This window comes from Nelumbo lutea, chromosome 1 (genome assembly GCF_056320005.1).
Source record: "Nelumbo lutea isolate HS-2025 chromosome 1, American lotus-T2T, whole genome shotgun sequence".
Lineage (NCBI taxonomy): Eukaryota > Viridiplantae > Streptophyta > Magnoliopsida > Proteales > Nelumbonaceae > Nelumbo > Nelumbo lutea.
In genome coordinates, this window is record NC_142684.1 from 183413522 (window position 1) to 183435226 (window position 21705).

General features: G+C 36.9%; 1 protein-coding gene across 11 annotated transcripts; it reads left to right on the forward strand.

Moving 5' to 3' along the window:
* Positions 1-302: 302 nt before the first annotated feature.
* LOC148879698 (hAT transposon superfamily) lies at positions 303-21638 on the forward strand. Of its 11 annotated transcripts, none has more exons than XM_088961318.1 (6): positions 304-569; positions 5883-5991; positions 6483-6521; positions 6831-8462; positions 9109-9507; positions 21010-21638. In XM_088961318.1, coding segments are annotated over exons 3-6 (2088 nt in total). In that variant the 5' UTR covers positions 304-569; positions 5883-5991; positions 6483-6520; the 3' UTR covers positions 21066-21638. The 11 variants fall into 11 exon arrangements, with proteins under 11 accessions (XP_088817447.1, XP_088817446.1, XP_088817439.1 ...); XM_088961323.1 differs by having other exon boundaries at positions 309-569; positions 9109-9544; XM_088961314.1 differs by having other exon boundaries at positions 309-569; positions 20969-21638.
* The last annotated feature ends 67 nt before the right edge of the window (positions 21639-21705 follow it).

A 21705-nucleotide genomic window follows, 5' to 3' on the forward strand; every position in this document is an offset into this window, starting at 1 on the left:
TTTGTTGACTTATATACGCCACGCCTGGTTGTATATCTCTTGATAAAAAGATCCAAATTCAACGTTTCATAAGAGGTCTTATACGCTTGTTTGTGTGGCATCTGTTGTGGTCTAGAAATCCTCGTGAAGGTAATATGCAATGTGGCTGTCCTTCTCTAGTGGACCCTATCATCTTCTCGTAGCTGATGGATGGTCATTACAATTGGGCCCACCGGTCAAGTTGGATGGCTCGTGTTTCAGCTGGGACCTACCACCGCTATCCGGAAGAGCGTATAAAATAAAATATCGGCGAGAAAAAGATTGAAAAAAAAGAAAAGAAAGAAAGAAGAAGAGGAGAAGGACCGGTGGAAAGGAGGAAGGATAAAAAAGGGGGGATAAGCTCTTAAATACGAGATATCGCGATATTGTTGATGTTTCACAGAGTAAAATTTCGTACGCGATAAATCGAAATTTATTTTGCAGAATCTGCGATTTCCGGTATCTATCTATCGAGAAGATCTCTCTCTATCTCTTCTGAGTTCATTTTTTAAACTCTCCTACTTCTCGAAAAGATCTCTACTTATCTTTTTGTGAGTTCTTTCGACTCTCTAAACTCTCGTTTTTTATCCATAGATTGCTTATATTTTTTCCGCTTTTCTTTAAAGCGGGATGTACATTTGCTTGTATGTTCTTATTATATTGTGTCGTGTGTTGGAGTTTGAAGCTCTTGATTCTTAGGTTGCTGGTATTTAGGGTTTGATCGAAGGATCTGAGAAATGGGCCTGTGTAGCTTAGTACTGGAATTGCTTGACGCTGGCTGAGTTTGATTTCAGTGTTTGTTTGTGGTTTTCCTCTGTGTTATATTGGTTCTCTAGAATTAGATGAAAGTCTAAGAATTAATTAATGAGAAGGGCAAAAAATTTTGGAACCATTCGTTTACCTACACATCATCGGTGGTAGAGTACGTAGGACGTCGTTCGCAATTGAAGGATGAGGGAAACCTAATTGTAACTGTGCTACTGGTTTGGCCGGCAAAAAAGACTTTATCTACTAGAAATTCAATTTATGGAGGTCATTAGGGGCTCTAGCATGAGTGAATAACTGAGACCACTGGGGGAAGGAGTTGATACCTGCCGTTTGGAGTTTTGGATAATATAATTATGCTACATAATAATCTTGCTGTATTTTAACTGTTTGCGTTGGCCTAAACTGGGCTACTTGCTATTGTATGTTGTCTATTGATGGGGTTATTTAGCATTAGCAGGGGAATCTGGAAAGTTGGGAGGATTCTGGATTTTCAAAAAGGACTATGTTGATGGCCTCAATTAAACTGTTGAAGGATTTCATATAGGGGCTAGAGTGGCAAATAAAGGATACCATTCACTTAATCTGATAATATTTCTTCATATATATTATATATAAAATCTTGTTTGACTTTGTAAACTCAAAGACTGATAAAATGATTCCACTAATGAAAAATACTCTCATTGAATCATGGTAGCACAAGTGAGTTCCCCCCACCCCCCTCCCAGAAGGAGCTCCTCAACTTTATTGGTAAATTAATTTAAATTTGGGGAGTTTCAACTCATTTTTTCATTTTCGTAGAATGATTTTTTGAGGTGAACTTGTCCTTTTGAGTGGGTTTGGCTTTGGCTTTGGCATGTAGTTGTCTAGTTCATTGGTCTTCTTGGTCCAGATCTGAGTTCATATTTTGTAATTCACAACCTTCAAATGAAGTTGGCTTGCTATGGATAAGGTTCTTTAGTTAATACCTTAATTTATAGTAGTTGCTATAAGTTATTCTGGCTTATCAACACTCAAAAGTGCTTAACTAGGTGATTTAAGTATCAATGTGTCATATATAATATTACTTTCAAGTGTCAAGGGCTATGGTGCTACTGTTATTACATTTTATAGAATGGTTGCATTAATTTGTGCACTTGGGCACACATTTAACTCTAATTAGTACACCCTCTGGGAATGCCATTTAAGGCAATTTGATACTCTGTATTTGTTCTTGGTCCCCTCTTGACATCACAAAGGACATCCTATATGGTGTTTTAGTTGGAGCTAAATGTGTGCCTTTAGGGCACATGTTAATACGACCTTTTTAAAATCAATATGCAAATATGTAGGCATGCAAAAAGAATTGTTGACTGTAGTTGGATCCATTTGTTAATAGTAATCTTAATTTTAAAGTAGGATGTGATTTGTTACTTAAAATCTTAAGTGGTTAAGGAGAACTAATAAGTTGTTATGTTCTGATTAACGTTGTATTTTAACTTGTACAATTATCTTTTTTGTTTTTTTGATCAATAACATAATTTCATTAGAAATATTAAGAATTACAAGATAGGTTAACTTTCTTAACTCTTGTACAATTATCTTTCAAAAACTTGTATTTTTCTTTTTTCAAATTAATATGAAAAATTTGTCTCCATTGAAGCAAGTAGTAGGCATAGAGATTTGCTAGAAGCTATGAGGGCCAAATATTTTTATATGGGTGCAGTATCATGTTGGACACTTACATGGGTGCAATATCATGTTGGACACTTACATGGGTGCAAACTGTGCAATATCATGTTGGACACTTCAATTTTTTAGTTTAATTTTGTGTCCAATTGTGTCCTTTCCATATCTGGTTGACATGCTAGAACATATTTGAACCTTTAATGAATGTTAAATGGTTCTATTGATTGTGGAATGTAAACCAATAAATATGAACAATGCCTTTTAGACAAGGCATTGAGATCATAGAGTCACCCAATAAACTGAATAAAGCTCGATATTTTTCCAGGTATATCGGCTTAGAGCATGCTTCTAATTACAAAGGGCAGTTTAATCATTTAATTTTGTTCTTTGGTGGGCCACTACTATCTGTCTGAGGTTCAAGTGATGGCACCACTAGCGGTTTGGAACCACCATGACAATGCATATTTTAGAGGGTGTTCTTCAGTTTGAAATGTTTTCTTGTTGTGAGTTCCAAAAACAAATTAAAACCATCTGGGTTGAAAACAAATTGGTTCTTAAAATAAAAACATGGAAAACATGTTCTTGGTTGTGTATGTTCTTTTTGTTTCCAAAACTGAAACAAAAATCATGTTCTTGAGTTTTTGGTTTGAAAAGTATGTTTTCATCTAAAGATCTCTCATCATCTTTCATTAATCATACAATATCTGTGCACCAAAAATTGTTTTTGCTTTAAAAACCATCATTTTGATGTTAATCAAAAGCAGGAATTGATTTTTGAAATGAAACCAACCTGTTTTTGTTTAAAAAACATAATTCAAGAACCTGTTCTTGTTTTTGTACCGTTGTGTTAATTTCAAAAACAAATGAAAACAAAAACATTCACGATGTAGACCACCCTACGTTTCTTCTCAAATTGTTTCCACTACTGTGATATTCTTTATCCTTATCTGAAGACTATCAAAAAGGGCCTCAAATGAGTCCTAGGAAATGGGGAGAAGATATCATTTTGGGATGATAACTGGACCCCATTTGATCCCTTAAGTCAATTTGTTCAAATGAATGATCCCTTAAGGATTTTATTGACCGGGAAAATAACAGATGGAAAAATGAGGAACTACAAGACTTGCTTCCCCCTCATTAGACTTAGAGAAATGAAATCCTTGCAATTTCAATTCCTCATACTAACAAAGAAGATCACCTAATTTGGGGAGGAAATCCAAGTGGTAACCTCTCAATCAAAATTGCATATATTGAGACCGTTGACACCTCCCATAGAGAGCACACTGATTTAGCCCTAAAAAAGGAAAATTTGGAAAATTAAATCTTTTCCCTCTGGATGCTTATCAATGTTAAGCTACCAACAAAAAGGTTACTTATTGAAAGGGGCCTTAATGATGGTGCCTAACGGTTGGGTTGCTCCATTTTGCCTGGGTGACCAGGGTTCAAATCTTGGAAACAGCCTCTCTGTATATCTGCAGGCGTAAGGCTGCATACATCTGTCCCTCTCCGGACCCTTCATTGGTGAGAGCCTCATGCACTGGGCAGTCTGGGCTACCCTTTTATTGAAAGAGGCCTTAGTATTATGTGTGGTTACATGAGATGCGGAGATTCAGTAGAAGATGAGAATCATATATTTCTCAAATATCCAGTGGTGAGGCAAATCTGGATGGCTACAGAAGAAACCTGCCCAGGTCCTAGCTTGGATATAGATGCTTATATAACAAGGACGTCCCTGAGTAGTACTGGGAAAAAATTTCCTTCCTACTAGGGATTATATAGAAAGATAGGAGTTAAACCATTTTTAAAAACACAAAGGAATATCCACCTCATATAATTGAAAAAGCTTGGGTAACACATTAGGAATTTTGTGGGGACACAGAGGACACTAACCCATCTCCTAATCCAAATACCAAGTAATGGTTAAGTGGTTCCCACTGAAAGACCAATAGATTAAAATTAATTTTGATGCTTCGAAAAAAAAAAGGATGGAAGGATATATTATGGTTGTGTTGGCAGGGACTATATGGACAAAATAATATTTATTAAAGCTGACAGAATTGGAATCTCTTTGATCAACGTTGCAGAAGCCTGGGCAGCTAGAGAAGCTATATTTCTTTCTAGAGAGTTGGAGACTAAGAAAATCATCGTCGAAGGACATTCAAAGCTAGTTATAGACTGCCTCAACAGAAGAACAAAGATCCCATGGAGCATAAAAAATATTATCGAGGATTGCTGGGAGATGACTAGAGTAGCAGAGCTTGAAATCACTTATCAAAACACCTATCAGGAGGCAAACCAGTTTGTTGACTTCTTAGCTAATGCAGGGCACTTGATGAGCATCTATGATGCTATTGCTATTTTGGATTTTCATTGTATTGCCTTAGATGACTCTTGGGGCAATTCTGTCCCCAGAGCCTTGTAATTCACTTTTATCACTAAGAAAAAAGAGCATCATCTGGAGATTAAGTAAGCTTTGTCATAACTGCAGATTAGTTATGAGGAGCTTCCTGAAACAGATTTCTGATGTCTTTTTGTGTGTATGTGTGTAAGGGAGCTGTTATTCAAGGGTTTACATTTATGTTAGGCCATTTTTATCTTGGTGTGGCATGAATGCCAAGTATTAAGTTGTCCATAAGCGCCTGGCATGTTGATCTCAAAATTTATGGCATGGTATGCAGTGATAAATAATTTGGAAATACATTAAAAATAAGAGACCAATTGGACATGTCCTTTTCTTTATATACCTTATTTACTAGTTTTAAGTGCCCAAGTTTTATCTGCCTTAAGCTTGAACATTATCAAGATGCTTAATGGAATTTAATGCCAAGTGCGAGTTCCTAATGAAATTGTGCATTTCTACCACATATTATAGACACTTTCTGTGTTTTTTGGACAATCAAATAGGTCTCACTTAGAGGTAGGGTGTCTTTCAACATAAAATTTAAGTACAACAGGAAAATGGAAGGATGCATCTGGACTCTGGAGTCATGTGTGATTGGAGAATATCACTTTGGCTAAAAGGAAAATTTTATAAGACAGTTACAAGTCCAACAATGTTGTAAGAAGAGAATCAGAAATTGTTGGGCAGTAAGGAAACAACATGTCCAAAAAATAAATGTGGCAGAAATGCAAATATTGAAATAAATCGTAAAACTAAACAGGATAGGATAAACAATGAACGAAGGAACCAAAGAGTAGCTCCAATAGGTAATAAAATGAGGGGAAGTTGACTAAGATGGTTTGGTCATGTATTGAGAAGACCATCTACTACACTAGCAAGAAGTTGTGATCTGTTACTAGTTGAAGGGGCTAGAAGAGTTGGGGCAGACCAAAAAGTACATAGGTTGAATTAGTGAGAAATGATTTAAGGGCCCATAATTTAACAATGGCTTTATTGATAAAAAATGGCATTAAACAGTGCATAATGGCAGGACAAGACTTGTGTAGTCAACCCCATATAGTTTGGACAAGGCTTAAATGATGATGATGATGATGATGATGATGATGATGATGATTGTGACACTTGTTCATCCACTGGAGGTATGTTTACTTGATTCTTGCTTTAGTTGTATATGGAAATTTGGGATTTTGGTGGTCTTGTAATGGAAATCAAAATCTTGTATTTTTTCCTTTTCAGTTTTCAATGACTATGGCTTGATAATATCAATATTAATATCCTTATGCCTATGTTTACACCAAGGACCCTGATGGTTCTTTCCAATATTCCTCTGGTTACTTCTCTTTCCTTGTTAGTCACTTGTCATTTACCTATGTCTTGTACTAATACTTGATCCCATCTTGCGGGGGCTGCGAATATGTTATATGCCTTCTGCTCATTGTAATCAGTTTATCATCCCTTGCATTTATGTATGTTGAATCCCCTGCGTAAAAGGTTTTTGCTATTCTTCTGGTTATTCATGCTCATAGAATCCTTATGCAGAGACACATGATTCTTTAGGCAATTTGTAGTTTGAAGAATTACTTAGCCTGCCTCATTTCTTTTCTAATTAATCTTTCTACTGCTTGTTTAGGCCAACACAGTGGAGGAGAGTGTAACTTCTACACTATCAGTAAGTCAAGTCTGCAGTTCTGTTATGAATTATACCGTTTGATTTTTTTTTTTCACCTTACAAGTGTGCATATTACCTTGTTTTTGCACTTTAAGGGATTTAGAAGAAAGAAGCTTTTCATGATTGAACTTCACTTTCATTTTTTTTGGAATGGAAATTTCAATCTTATGTGTTTTATTCATTTCCCTTTAGACTATAACATTGTTCTTATTAGATCTGGTTGGGTACTTGGTTTTTCTGATCCATTTTTGCCCCCTTTAATGCTGAATTACTAATAAAAGAAATCACACTATATTTATCCTATGGTAGTGGTCCGAGAGAAAGATGTCTGCTGGGAATATTGTGATAAGCTAGAAGGAAACAAAGTAAGGTGTAAATTTTGTCTGAAAGTTCTGAATGGGGGAATTAGCAGATTGAAGCATCATCTATCCCGAGTACCCAGTAAAGGTGTTCATCCTTGTAGCAAAGTAAGGGATGAGGTTACTGATAGAGTGAGAGCCATAATAGCAATGAAGGAAGAGGGAAAAGAAGCCGCCAATGCTAAAAAGCAACGACTAGCAGAAACAAAATGTCCTGGGAACATGTCTGCAAGCAAACCTCTCATGCCTATGGAGGCAATGTCTCCAATAACAAAAGTTTTCCCCTCTGGCTCACAGATAGCTCCTCCGCCTTCATATGACAGGGATAATGCAGAAAGAAGTATTGCTCTATTCTTCTTTGAAAATAAACTGGATTTCAGTGTTGCACGCTCTTCTTCATATCAACTAATGATGGATGCGGTAGCAAAGTGTGGCCCTGGATTTCGGGGCCCATCCTCAGAAACACTGAAGACCACATGGTTAGAGAGAATCAAGTTTGAAGTAAGCCAACAATGTAAAGAAATTGAGAAAGAGTGGGCCACCACAGGTTGTACAATCATTGCAGATACATGGACTGATAATAAGTCAAGAGCTCTGATAAACTTTTTAGTGTCATCACCCTCGGGGACTTTCTTCCATAAATCTGTAGATGCATCTACATATTTCAAAAACACTAAATGTCTTGCTGATCTATTTGATTCAGTTATTCAAGATTTTGGCCCAGAAAATGTTGTTCAAGTAATTATGGATAATGCTCTGAATTATGTTGGCGTGGGCAATCACATTATGCAAAACTACAGCACCATTTTCTTGTCTCCTTGTGCTTCTCATTGTTTGAATCTAATCTTAGAGGATTTTTCTAAGATTGATTGGGTTAACCGTTGTATTTTACAAGCACAAACTATTTCAAGGTTTATATACAATCACACATGGGTTCTTGATCTAATGAAAAAATTCACTGGAGGGCAAGAACTTGTTCGGACTGGTATTACAAAGTCTGTATCCAATTTTCTCTCCTTGCAGTCCATGTTGAAACAAAGGTCAAGATTGAAACATATGTTCAACAGTCCAGAGTATTCATCAAATCCTGCATATGCAAATAAACCACAGAGCATATCTTGCATTGCCATTCTTGAGGATGCTGACTTCTGGAGAACAGTTGAAGAGAGTGTAGCAGTTTCTGAGCCTATACTTAAAGTATTGAGGGAAGTTTCTGGTGGGAAACCTGCTGTTGGTTCTATATATGAGTTTATGACCAGGGCCAAGGAATCTATAAGGACCTATTACATAATGGATGAGAATAAGTGCAAGACGTTTTTAGATATAGTTGATAGAAGATGGCAGAATCAGCTCCATTCACCTCTACATGCAGCAGCAGCGTTTTTGAATCCTAGTATCCAATACAATCCAGAAGTTAAATTCCTTACACTTATAAAGGAAGAGTTCTTTGCTGTTTTGGAGAGATTACTCCCAACACCTGAACTGAGGCATGACATCCCAGCACAAATTGTTGTATTTAAAAAGGCAACTGGAATGTTTGGTTGCAACCTAGCAAGAGAGGCACGAAACACAATCTCTCCTGGTATGCATACATTATGTTTATAAATAACTTCTGAAACACTTCTATCATTCCTTTTGGTGCCATCCCTATTATTGACATGTAACATGGATGTTTGCATGATAGAACCTATATGGTATGTTGAAATCTTTTACCCTGCACTATTGATCTGGTGGTTAAGGAAAAAGAAGAACCATTTGTCAATAAATTCTAGTATTCAACTCAGATGGGTGTGAGTTTCTGATATTTTGATTCCTCTGATTGAGCCCGTTATAATCAGTCTGATTTGATCTATGCATATTCTTCACTAACAGGAACAGGCACTATGAAATGATTATGAGAAGTGTGATAAGATTTGACTGCAAGTTCTGAAGCATGTTAGCCTACCCCACCCCCCAAAGAAAAGGTTTCACTGGTATAACACAGTTTATGCCATAATTTCAGAATCTTTTAACCTAAGGACCATTAAATGTTGTAGTTTCATGAGATATGAAATCAGACTTCCCTTCCTGACATAACCTCCTTTTATAAAGTATGTCTTGCAAGGCATTAAGTTGTCTCTAAGCATGAGTTTTTGCATCTGTTCACCATGCTTGCACATATGTCTGTTTTTTTACTATGTTTTATTTGTTTCTTAAATTTCTTACATGTTTTCTGCTTATACATTCAGGCCTCTGGTGGGAACAATATGGTGATTCTGCTCCAATGTTGCAACGGGTTGCAGTTAGAATACTTAGTCAGGTTTGCAGTGCTTCCACCTTCGAGAGGAACTGGAGCACATTTCAGCAGATCCACTCTGAGAAGCGAAATAGGCTTGACAAAGAGACATTGAATGACCTTCTCTATATAAATTACAATCTGAAGCTTGCAAGCCGGATGAAAGGGAAGCCTATAGAGACTGATCCTATTCTAGTTGATGACATAGACATGACATCAGATTGGGTAGAGGAGACTGAAAACCCAAGCCCAACTCAGTGGCTAGATCGTTTTGGTTCTGCCTTGGATGGTGGTGACTTGAATTCAAGACAGTTTAACAATTCCATGTTTGGTGCAAATGACCATATATTTGGTTTGTGATTGTGCCACCTTTTAGTAACTCATATTTAGTATGTGGGATTTCATTTCTTGTGTAGTTTCTACTGTGCCTTTTCTGGGATTATGTTTCTTTATTTCACTATATTAATGGAATATTAAGTAGAATATTGGTAAACGATCTACTTTGCCATTTTTTTTAAGAAATACTACATGAATAACATGCCGTTGAATTGTAATATGAGCTTTAGCATTTTTGTTGCATTTAATTGCTTAACTTATAAATTGTGCTTATTTATAACTTCTTACAAATATAAATTATACTTATGCCTGGATTCTTACAAATATAAAACAGAAGTTTTCCAATTATTTCTAATGCAAATATAGTTGTTTCACCAGTCATCACTGCATATTCCTCAAACCCAAATAGAACAACAATTTTGCTTGTTGAATCCCTTGCAATTACAAACACTGTCTAGAATATGAGTTGGGCATAATTGGAACAAGAAGGTCCTATGCTCTTTGTGCTGGGGCATGAATACCTCTGGTAATGCTCCATAGACCCACAGAAAGATTTTCTAGATTCTTTAGGTTATAGTCGAGGTCAATATTTCTTAAAACCTCGGGGAAATAAATTGAACCCTTTCCTTTGAATTGAAGGGGATACTTGCTGAATCAATATAGATGATGAATAGTTATTTTGCTCATCAAATTTGATGGTTTTCTTCAAAACTCTTTTCTTTGTCAGTTAGAGTTGAAGGCATCCCATGGGAGATCTTAGTTGTGGATGTGGCTGGGTTATTCAATAACGTTTTGGTTTTCTTCAAAAGATTCAGTTATTTTATTATTCTCTTATACTTTTTCCTTTTTAGGTTAGTATATTTCACTTAGTTTCAATAATTTGAGTGACATGCTATCCATTGTTTGGTTGAAGTAAGTTTGTTTTTCTCCATGAAATAAGTAGCCGTGTGTTTTATTTTTTTGATCTATGCTAGTATGCTTGAGACTTGCTGTTAATCTCATGGCTAAACTGGCTTTCTTTGTTTGGTCTGTGGTGCCGGACAAGATCCTGGCTAGGGACAATTTAGTCAGAACAGGTGTAGAGGTGGCGGATATGGCTTGCACATTGTGTAATGGAAGTGTGGAATCTTCTAGTCATTTGTTGTTACATTGTGACTTTGTTTACTGGATTTGGGTAAGACTGTTGGAGTTGTTTGTGGTAAAATATGCTTCCTGGCTGATGTGAAGGGATTCATAGGTGCTTGGGTTTTAAGAGGTTTAAGCAGGGATGGAAAAGTAGCTTGAAGCATCCTCCCCACAGCAGTTTTCTGGGCAGTGTGGTGTGAAAGAAATAGTAGAATCTTTGAAGGGAGGCAGAGTACAAAAGAAGAGGTTTACAAAAGATTTTGAGAGTGGTGCTTTCTTGGTTGGCAAATCACCCTCTATTCAAAAATAGACACAAATTCTTTTTTTGATCAAGATTTTCTCTTTGTAAGGAATTTTTGGTTTTGGGGTTGAATATAATCGGGTATACTTGGCCTTCTCCTAGTATGGATTCTCATGGCTAAATGTAGTTTATGATGTTGATATTAAGGCAATGGATTTCTCTTTTGGTCATTGAATACTGTTATTGGTACTTGTGTTTGTTTTCTTCCTTTTTATTCTCTTGTACTTTCTTCCTTTTAGGTAGTGTATTTCAATCTAATTTCAATGATTTTGATTGACATGCTATATATTATGTTGTTGAAGTACATTCGAATTTTAATCTATGAAATTAAGTAGTTGTCTATATTAATTTTTTGTTTTCATCTCTGCTTGGGGCTTGTATCAATCTAAATTATCAACAGTAGTTTATGACAATATTAAGGCAGTGTATTTTTTCTTTGGCATTGTTGTTATTGAACTCTATTTTCTGTTCGAAATCCAACCATCTAGATGATTAACCTCTACTTTGGATCCTTATTTCTGTCATAGCTACTGGGAGAACGGTTTTCGAACCATTTGTTTGTGATAGCCTAGTTACATTATCTAGCTGTAGGGCATGGAGGAAGCAGGAGGCTTCCTCAGGGAGGAGGAGAATGCTTATTTGTTCGTTCTTGAATAAATGACAGCTGGATGTGCTATGTTTACAAGAATCTAAGCTGCAATGGGTGGACACTTCTATAGTTAGAAGCATATGGGGCCAGAGGCAGTGATTGGGAATATCTTCCAGCTACTGAAACGGCAGGGGGAATTCTCGTGATACTGAAATTTAAGTTGCTACATAGAAGTGTCTGATAAATGGGTTGGGGACTTCTCGGTTACCCTGAAATTTAAGTTGCTGAATGGAGGTTTCTCAGGTTTGTTGACTTAAGTTTATGGGCCTATGGATAACACAAGCAGACCCCGATTTTGGGAGGAATTAAATGGAATCAGAGAGGTGGAAACTTACACTCCTTGGTGCATTGGTGGTGATTTCAACACAATCAGATTTTCTTTGGAGAAAAATGGGTTGGTCAGGAGATGGATCTGCCCCTTGCTGGTGTTAATTTTACCTGAACAAATAACAAAACAAATCCTACCTTGGTAAAACTTGATAGATTCCTAATCTCTCCAGATTGGGAAGACAGCTTCCCTAATCTGATCGTCTGCCCTCCTCGGACTCCTCTCTGGTCATACTCCCCTTCTCTTGGACAGGGGAGGTATTTCTCATGTTTGGGGGCCCTTCAGGTTGAGCACATGTGGTTAAAGGAGGAAGGTTTCATGAACCTGTTGCATGAGTGGTGGGTAGGTATGAGCTTCACTGGTTCAACCAGTCATATCTTCCACTCGAAGCTAAAGATTAAGTCTTCGAATAAAGATGTTTTCAGGGGGGTTGAAGCAAAAAAAGCAGAGTATCCACAGCAAATTGTTGATCTCGATATTGAGGAAGAGGGAGGCCCTTTGAGTGAAGAAAACAGAAAAAAGAGGTTACAGGCCAAGCTGACTTTTGACAAGCTAGCAATTCAGGAAGAGGTTAAATGGAGGCAACGATCCAGGAGTATTTGGCTGAAAGAAGGTGATAATAACACTGCTTTTTTCCACAAAATGGGCAATGCTAGAAGACATGTAAACAGCATCAAGGCTTTAAAAGTTAATGGGGAGGTTCTAGAGGATGGAAGTCGAATTAAGGATGCTATTGTAGACTTCTATTCAAACCTTTACAAAAGACATTGGAAAAGAATGCTGAGGCTGGATGGTTTGGACATTAACAGAAATTCTGATGATGATGATGCCTTTGATTTGAAAAAGCCATTTTTAGAGGATGAGATCAGGGATGCTGTTTTTTCATATGGAGGGTGATTAGGCACCAGGCCTGGATGGTTTCACAATGAAATTCTATAAGATGGGATGGCCTTTTATCAAACAGGATCCATTGAAGCTTTTTGAAGAGTTCCATGCAAGGGCTGCTCTGAAAAGTGTCTTCAACCTCTATTACCTTGGTCCCAGAAATGGAAAGGGCCTTAGAGGTGAAAGATTTTAGGCTCATTTGTCTCTTGGGTAGTGTATATAAAATCCTTGCAAAAGTTAGCCATAAGGCTGTAAAAAGTGATGGGCCAGATTCTCTCTCCTTCCAAAGGAGCTTTTGTGGAAGGGAGACAAATTCTTGATGGAGTTCTTATTGCTAATGAGTTGGTTGACTCACAAAAAAGGGAAGGTAGAGAAGGCCTAGTACTCGAGATGGACATAGTTGGAGTCCTTCCCTCCTACCCAAAGAAACCTATACCTCATGTTGTTTTATATTATCAATTTTAACATCTCTTACACATGAGATAGAAGATGATTGGTGAAGATGAAGCTATCGTCTGACTCATAAACTTTGTTGATGAAGCCTTGCAAAGAGATTGGGGAAAGGAGTTGAAAAGTTTTAAGGAGTTTGAAGGGAGAAAATTTGAGGTAGAAAGGAAGAGGAATGATAAAGGAAGTTTTATTGCACCGAGTTTTTTGGGATTGGAAGAAACTAGAAAGAAGTTGCTTTGCTTTCCTGAAAGAAGATTTAGTGCATGTTGGAAGTTGATCTCTAAAATTTTAAAAAGGCTTTTCTGAGAACGGGGACGAAATTAGTAAAACAGCCAATGAGACTATAGTGTCATTAGAGGATTCTCTGGTCTCAATTGTTGAAATACCAGAAGAGGCAACAAATGAAATTTTAACAATGGCGGAAGGCGTGGGTACAAGTAGGGTGGATGTCTAGGGAGGAAAAAAAAAACTTGGTATAAAATGTTGGTGGCTGAACTGAAGGAAGAAGTCCAGGATTGGAACAAGGTATCCAATGCAATAAGTCAAGGTTTAAGGCTTAAGGGGACCATGGTCTTTACACCATTTAATAAATGCAAAACTCCCATTGATTTGGTCGAAGAGGAGGTGGAGTTAGAAGCTTTAAATTTGCAGTTGATGTTGGCAATATTTTGGTTTCGTCTTGGTCCCCCCTTGTCAATTGTGAAGATCTTGGGTGTGCAAGATGGTGTTATTGTGCGAGTAGTTGGACTTCCATTTCATTTGTGGAAACAAGAAGTCTTCACCTCCATCGCATCGATTTGTGGAAGGCACCTAGATAGTCTTCACTTTTCATCTTTCATTCTACAATTCTCTTCTCAGTGTTTGTTGTTGGAAGATATTCCTAGGAAGGTGGAGGTGTTAGTTGATAAGTTTTGTTATGAAATTTGGTTAGCGTTCTCCATTGAAGAAACTCTATGTTCAGAGGCACATAGGGAGGAAGACTTAGGAGTTGAAGAAGAGTATCTTCGCGGTAGAGAGTGATTGGGTTATTTTAAATGCCCTACAACTTTTCCAAGATGGGAGAAACAAAATATAGAAATTACAATGGGTGGAAGTCAAAAGGATGAGGGTGTTATCCTGAGGAGGGCTATAGTTTTGGCATGCGATGGTGCATCTGCTTAGAGTGTCAGTAGTGGAGAAAAAGGAAGTGTAGGGGCGAAGAGGGTTAAGACTTAAGAGTTACGAGAAGACAAAAGGGTGGAGTATTAAGTAGGGTTTGACTGGGTCTAACACAAATAAGTTGAGGGCTGTTGAACTAGTTGGGAAGGTCTTTACTAATCACGACAGGTGAGATGAGTGGACCAGGCCTAAACTTAAATAATGTTGTGCCATGCTTTAGTGGGCCTAATAATTTGGAGTTAGTTTTAAAGTCATTTGATGGCCTACCTAAGCATGTGAGAAGGGATTAGGATTGTGTGATGATAGATCGTTGTTTGGTTCTATCTTCATCTAATTTGACGAAGGTCTCGAAGCTAAAGGTCGTTAAGGAAAGTATTTTGCAAAGAGGAGTAGGTAAAAAGAAAGCTTTGTTAGTAAGGATTGTTAAAGGAAAAAAAATATGTAAGATTTAAAAAAGAAGTCTTCAAGGATTCTTGATTGTGCTTGGGTAGGAAGTTTGAAGATAGGGTTTGGGTGATAACCAGATTAGTTTAGGAAGAAGCTTCAAACTACTCAGGTGACCACTTGAAACTTGATTGCTCAAGGGAGAGGCATTTATAGGGGATTCTTGGACCCGGGGGAAGGTTGTATTTGAGTTAGCAGAGCAGATTTCAAAGGTAGACAAACATGTTTTAGAATTGGGGGAAGGCAACACTTAATTGTTAGCGAGTGGACTTAGGGAGGAAAAGAGGTGTCAATAAAATTGGAGAGCCAATAAAGCTGAAGGAGTCAAAATTTGTAATATCTTGTTGGGTAACTTGAAAAAAGCCCAAAAGATCATATGCTGGTCATTTAGTTCATGTCACAAAGGTATTTCATTGCTTAAGTGAGGGGGCTCTTTAGGGATGGTCTTTCTAGCAAGTAATAAGGGGTATTATAAAAGGCAAGGGGTGAAGGATGAGATGATATATTAGAGCAATGCAAGAAACAGCCTTGGCGTGGATCTGGTGAAAAAGGGGAGGAGAAGAAGAAACTGAAGGAAAAATTAGAAGCTCAAAATATGGCTGCTTTAGTTAACAAGGAGAAGGTCTAGGAGGGCGGGGATGAACTAGAGGAATAGAAAGAAGGAGAGGAGGAAAATGAGGAAGTGATTGTTGATCGAGTGAGAAAAATAGAAGGAAATATAGACTTGGAAAGTATAGGGGAAACTGAAGTCTAAATAAGCAAAAATTTAGGACTAAGATTCTTAGGAGGGGAGGAATTTGCAAGAAAAATATTCCGGGAATTGGAAGAAAGAGATCTTTTGAATGAAGAAAGGTTAAATGGGAAGATCTGAATGGTGGAAGTCAGTTTGGTTTTGTTTTGGTTTGGGGCTTTAAATGAGGGGAGGGGGTATTTGGGCTTTGAAGCCTTTTTGGGGTCTTGACATTTTTGTTCTTTGTTTGTAAGGGTTAGGGGAGCATGTATTGAAAAGGGGATGAAGGATTCCGGTGATGTGGTTTTTGGACTTTGTACTTTTGGGTTATATCTTGATCACCTGTTTGTTTCTTCTTTTCTTGTCTAATAAAATTTTCTTTTTTATTTACTACCAAAAAAATGTTAGCTGTAGTTTCCTGGACTATATGCTGAATAGAATGAATTTTAAATCCAAATGGAGAAGTTGGATCAAGGTTTGCGTTACCGCTTACTACACCCACTTTCTCTATTGTCTTCAATGGTGCCTCTTGTGGAAATTTCAAAAGCTCAAGAGGATTAAGGCAAGGAGACCCTTTGTCTCCTATCTCTTCAATACTTTCCTCTTCAATATAGTGATGGATGCTTTGAGCAAGTTCACCTGTAGGATGGTAGCTGGTGGATTTACCCAAGGGTTTAAAGTAGGGGAGGGTAGAGAATAGATCCCTTTACTTCAGTTCTCTGATGATACCATCTTTTTTTTTTTTTTTTTGTGACACTTCAGCTGATCAATTGACACCTGGGTTTTACTCTAAGATGGTTTGAAGCTGTTTCTGGCCTCAAAATCAATCCCTTTAAGAGTGTAATGTTGACAGAGGAAGGGGTTTCAGATACCCAGCTGGCTAGCATTTTTGGCTGTAAACTTGGGAATTTGTTCACCACTTATCCGGGCTTTCCCCTTGGTGCAAAAAAGTAACTCAGGATTTGGGATTCAGTCATTGAAAGATTTGATAGGAAATTGACCATGTGGAAATCAACATATTTGTTAGGAGGCAAAAACTTAAATTGAAACGGAGTGATTTGTCTTCACTCCCTATTTATTATCTTTGATTATTTAAAATCCCTGCAAGTGTTGCAAAGCTTCTAGAAAAGAAAATAAGAACCTTTTGTGTCAAACAAGGAAAATTGGTGGTTTAGGCATCAGAAATGTTAGATCTGTTAACAAGGACGTCCTTGGTAAATGGTGCTGCAGAGTCAGTAAAGAAAGAACCAGCCTCTGGAGAAGGATCATTGTAGATAAATATGGGCTCACAAACCTTAATGGGACTTGGATCCTGGTCTCCCCCCCAGGGGTTGTGCTCTTTGTAGTAATAGTAGTATTGCTGTTCTTCCTGATTTCTTGAAGGGCATAAGATACAAAGCTGGCAAAGGTAATCACACCAAATTCTGGCATGATAAATGGTGTGGGGGTATTACACTGTGTGAAAGGTTCTCCTCTCTTTTTGATACTGCCCAAGATAAGGAAGCTATAGTCAAAGACTGATTTCACTTGGTGCATGGTGAAGCAATTTGAGCCCCTAGTTTTAGAAGAAATCTCAATGATTGGGAAATCATCCAAATCTAATGACTGAATTGTTAAGCCTCATTCAATGTATAAAACCTAATCCTCAAGCTGATGATGAAAGACTTTGTCTTGGGAGAAATCAGGTATTTTTTTAAACAGTCTTTCTACAGTAACCTCTCGGCTAGGGAAGACTTTGATTTCCCTTGGGCTTTAATCTGGAATTTCCACATCACATCGAAAAAAGCCTTCCGGGTTTGGACTGCAGGTCATGGCAGATGCTTAACTTCAGACTGGCTGATCAGAAGGGGGGTGCATATCCCTAGTATCTTGTGTTCTTTATGCAATGAGGTTTCTTAATCCTCCATCCAATCACCTATTCATCCACTGTAGCTTCACCCATCAGCTGCGGGCAATGGATTGGTCCTGTTTTGGTGTTCATTCTTGCATGCCTGAATCAGCACTTCAGCTTCTGCAAGGGTGGACAATCAAGAGTTTGAACAGAAGGGGCAAAATGTTATGGAGGACCTTTCCTGCTGCTATCTTGTTCTCTTTGGAAAGAAAGAAATAGTTGCATTTTTTACCACAAATGTTCAGATTTGGACTCAATTAAGAACAACCTTATAAGTTTTTATGCTCCTGGTTGGGTGTACAAAGAGCTTTTCAGGGTGTCCAGCTTATTTCTTTTTTGCAAGCTGGGCCTTTTTTGAGTGATCAGTCAGATCTTTTTGTATATTCCCGTTGTACAGGCTCTTGTTGTACATGGGCTGATGTAATTGGCTTTCACATTAATACAATTCAATACTTTACCTTCAAAAAAAAAAAAAAACTCAGATTTTCAAGTGCAACTGCATTTAGATTTACATGTGGAATAATCCACTGATCTCTAAAAGATAATTTATATCCATAGTGAGGTCAACTTTAAGCTGATCCCTGTATAGCTGGGACTAGGTTTGTTGAGTTGAGTTAGGTCAACTTTAGAAAGACATGAGGAAATATGTTTTGATTCTGCCCCCTTAAGCAAATGAAAGGGCAACAAATGGCTGAGAACATGTCTCTGAGATTTCAGATGCAAGTACCATCATCATCATAATCATAACAAGGCAGTTGAAGTATCAACACCGATTTGAATTTGTCAAACATAAATTTAAGTTTAACCTTTTAGTGCCAAAGCCAGGTTCAGGTCCCTGTAAGTAAGAGGGATGAAATATGTTTTTGTCTTTAATTCATCAGCTGAAAAGTACAGGAACATATTTGCGGGATTTATTGTAGGTTACAAATGATGAAAGAGCATTTCTAAGGATACAATTTTTTCTTGTGTCCCTTGCGCATCATACACCACATATCTGGTTAGACATGTGGTTTCCCCAATTGTCAGTGCAGGTCAGTTCCACCCACAATATCCTAGTTATGTGAGTTAGATCATTTCTACGGCTACAAGAAAAATGTCTACATCCTTGGTAATTCTCTTGATGAAATTTGTAATGGATTCCACAAACAATATACCTGGAACTTACATCAAGACACTTTTTCTCCTTAGGCTGTGACTTTTTTTTTTTGACAGGGCATTGTAAATTTGTAATTAATTATACGTTATCCAGTTAAGTGCATGAGAAATGGCTTCATGTAGAGGTGAGTTAAAACCGTAATTAAAAGTTCTCCAAGATGGGTGGAATAGTTCTTGCAAGAAAATGGTAGGAAGAAATTGTTTATTATGTGTACCTCACTGAGTTTTGTTATAAAAGACCTTGTTTGTCTATGACCAGCATAACTGATGGGTCTTATAAGGTGGAAGGACTTGCTTATTTTGTCTCCATTTTTAAAGGTCTCCTTTGGGTAAAGCTTCACAATTATATTGTCCGTCTTTCTTAGAATAACCATAAATCAATTGAAAGTCTCTGCTCATTGAGATCCTTTCTTTCATGGTGGAAAGTTTTAGTTCTGATATGTTACTAGATTTCACCAGGTGAAGTCATTCCTCATAGCTGACAAATTGGAAGTTTTTCTTCTAACATACTTAACTTCAGAGTTTTGGATGCCCATTTCCTACATGAGTGAAGTTCTATAGGTGTTTTTTGAAGTTAAAGATTATGAACACAAATGGTAGTGGTGATCGTAACAGTATAACTTGTACACTTCCTTGCTTAGTTGATGACCAATTTTGTTTGAGTCATTTTATTAGAGCCAAGTAATTATAACAACCTTGTAGAAACAACAGCATAACTTGACACAATGACACCTAGTGGTAATTTTTTCTGATTCTGAATACTTAGGTCTTTATGATGCTGCGACTGTATAGGTTGCATATGGAGGGGGCTTCCAATATTAACCAGCTGAAATTACAAAAAAAAAAAAAAAATCATTGCGTAACAAAAGTATTAGCTATGTAATTCCATCAGAAGATCCATAGTTTGATATGTGATGCTAAAATAGTAGTTGTATTTTGATTTTTGGAGTACTGAGAGTGTATAAGTGAAAAGGTTGTAGTTTCTGGTTGTTGATTGATATATTATTGGCCAACTCTAGACAGAGAATAGGCTTGTAAAGGGAAAGTAATGTCAAGAATGAATCAGAAAACTTTGAACCTTTTTCTTTGAGATAACGAAGGAGCAAGTGTATTTCTGGGATGATATATCAAGTGCCAGACTAATTGTTGATGTTACCGTATCTGGCAGCTGAGCTTGAGAGACAGCGAACAATCAATTTGTGGGAGTAATGGTATAACTTATACTCTGATGCAGATTTGTAATAGTTGTGGCACAAATAAAAAAACAGAAGAGCTACAGAAGAAAATATTTCCACATAAGTAGTTGATTCTTCAATTCCTAAAACATTATGTAGTGATCAGAGATAGGCTATGTGGCAAGGTATCAAGATCATCAATATACAAGTATTGCAATGGGATAGCAATATAGTGAGTGCTAAGCATATACCTTGGAGAGTTTGGATTTTTTTTGGTTAAAAGCAGATGCATCCTTATAGCATTCTGGAGCTTGGTGAGAGAAATTATTTGTTTGCAAAAATTTTCTTTTGAGAACAGTAGATGTTACTGTAAACCCTGTACTTTGGTGAAAAACATTTTTTTTTTTGATCAATAACACTTTCATTAAATCACCAATAGAAAATTTACAGGAACTTTGGTGAAAAACATCAAAACTCCAACTGTTGTAATTTTTATATTGGTTATTGAAAAGGAATGTTTACACCTCCATTCTAATCAAATATCATAATAGTTTCAGTGAGAAAACATACTGCATCAAAACTGGAATTAGGAAACAAAATATAAAACAAACTATACATTTAAATTAACAAAAGTTGAAGTAAAGAGACAGAGAAAGACTGTCTGTTTTATGCAGCGGAGCACAGACTGCATAGTCTCGTACTCTAGAATTTCTTACCAATAATGCAAAATATTGGATACAGTGATTGGAAGAACATCCCACTTTCTGTTACTTTCTTCTACTGATTAAGTTGTACTTTCCTCAGCCCTATATTTGGCACCAGTACATTATTCATTATAAATAAGCTTGATTTCAAATCTCTTAAAAATGTTAATTTGATATAAATTACTGAATGTAGAAAGTGAAAATTAATAACATGATTTATCTTAGTAGCGTTTGATAACATGGTTTAATTTTTGAAAAAAAAAAAAACAACCATGCTGTTGAATACCCCTTAGTTCTCTCAATTATAATTATTAACATTTAAGTGGTATTTTTTAAGTATATTTATTTTCCATCCTTAAATATAATTTCTCTCTTACCATATATTCTTAGTTTCACTATCTTTCTGATCCACTGTCTGCAGTTGATGAATTTACTGTTATTATCTAATTGTTTGTCAACCTTGTAACTTTGTTGTGTTTCAGATGAAAGTAACTTTCTTCTGTGCAACCTTATTGTCTTTCAGATGAAAGTAACACAGAGAGGCTGAGTTCCCTTCTTAAACCTGTTTTCACATTTTAATATTGGCGCTGGGTTGTACTCTTCTGTGGAATTTATTTGAAGCGTGAAGTTTCATTTGTGAAAATTTGGAGCTCCCTCTTCCATTCGTGTACCAAGTTGAGCTGGTCTTTAACAGCAGTAACAAAAACACTGATCCAGAAAAACAAGCTGCAGCGACCACAGTTATCTGGAATGCATTTCATTCTGATCGACATGGTTTATGAGTCACCACATTATTTATCAAACTAAGAAATATCCTAATTTAGCAATGTAATTTTGTAACTGGGCAGCAACTGGTGGGATCTTAACTATTAACTTTATGGTCAATCGATTGATTCTACCCCTTCTCAAATGGCAAAAGAAACAGAATGAAGTAGAGGTCATGCTTCTTGTAAAATACAATCAGTCAAGCTACATGTACATCTTATACTGTTAGAACTTTATCTGGTAGTGCGTGAGCCGGGATAAAGTTGAAGGTTTTTTTATCTTTTCATGGTTGGGCTGCAGAATATTTTGCAATTAAGCCTCTAGCACCTGTTTCTTGTTTAACTGATAATGTATTTACATGGCATTTGAAGGACCGAATTTTGGTAATGTAGTCTTGTAATGTGGAGTGGAATGAGCTGTGGAAATTGTCATGGTTCGAGTATTGGTTTTTCAG

Excerpts from the sequence above, each read along its gene's own strand:
- LOC148879698 (XM_088961313.1), top strand. Across the intron at positions 8,463-9,108 it reads ACGAAACACAATCTCTCCTG|GCCTCTGGTGGGAACAATAT; the intron begins GTATGCATACAT and ends TTATACATTCAG. Across the intron at positions 9,508-20,968 it reads TGCAAATGACCATATATTTG|ATGAAAGTAACTTTCTTCTG; the intron begins GTTTGTGATTGT and ends GTTGTGTTTCAG.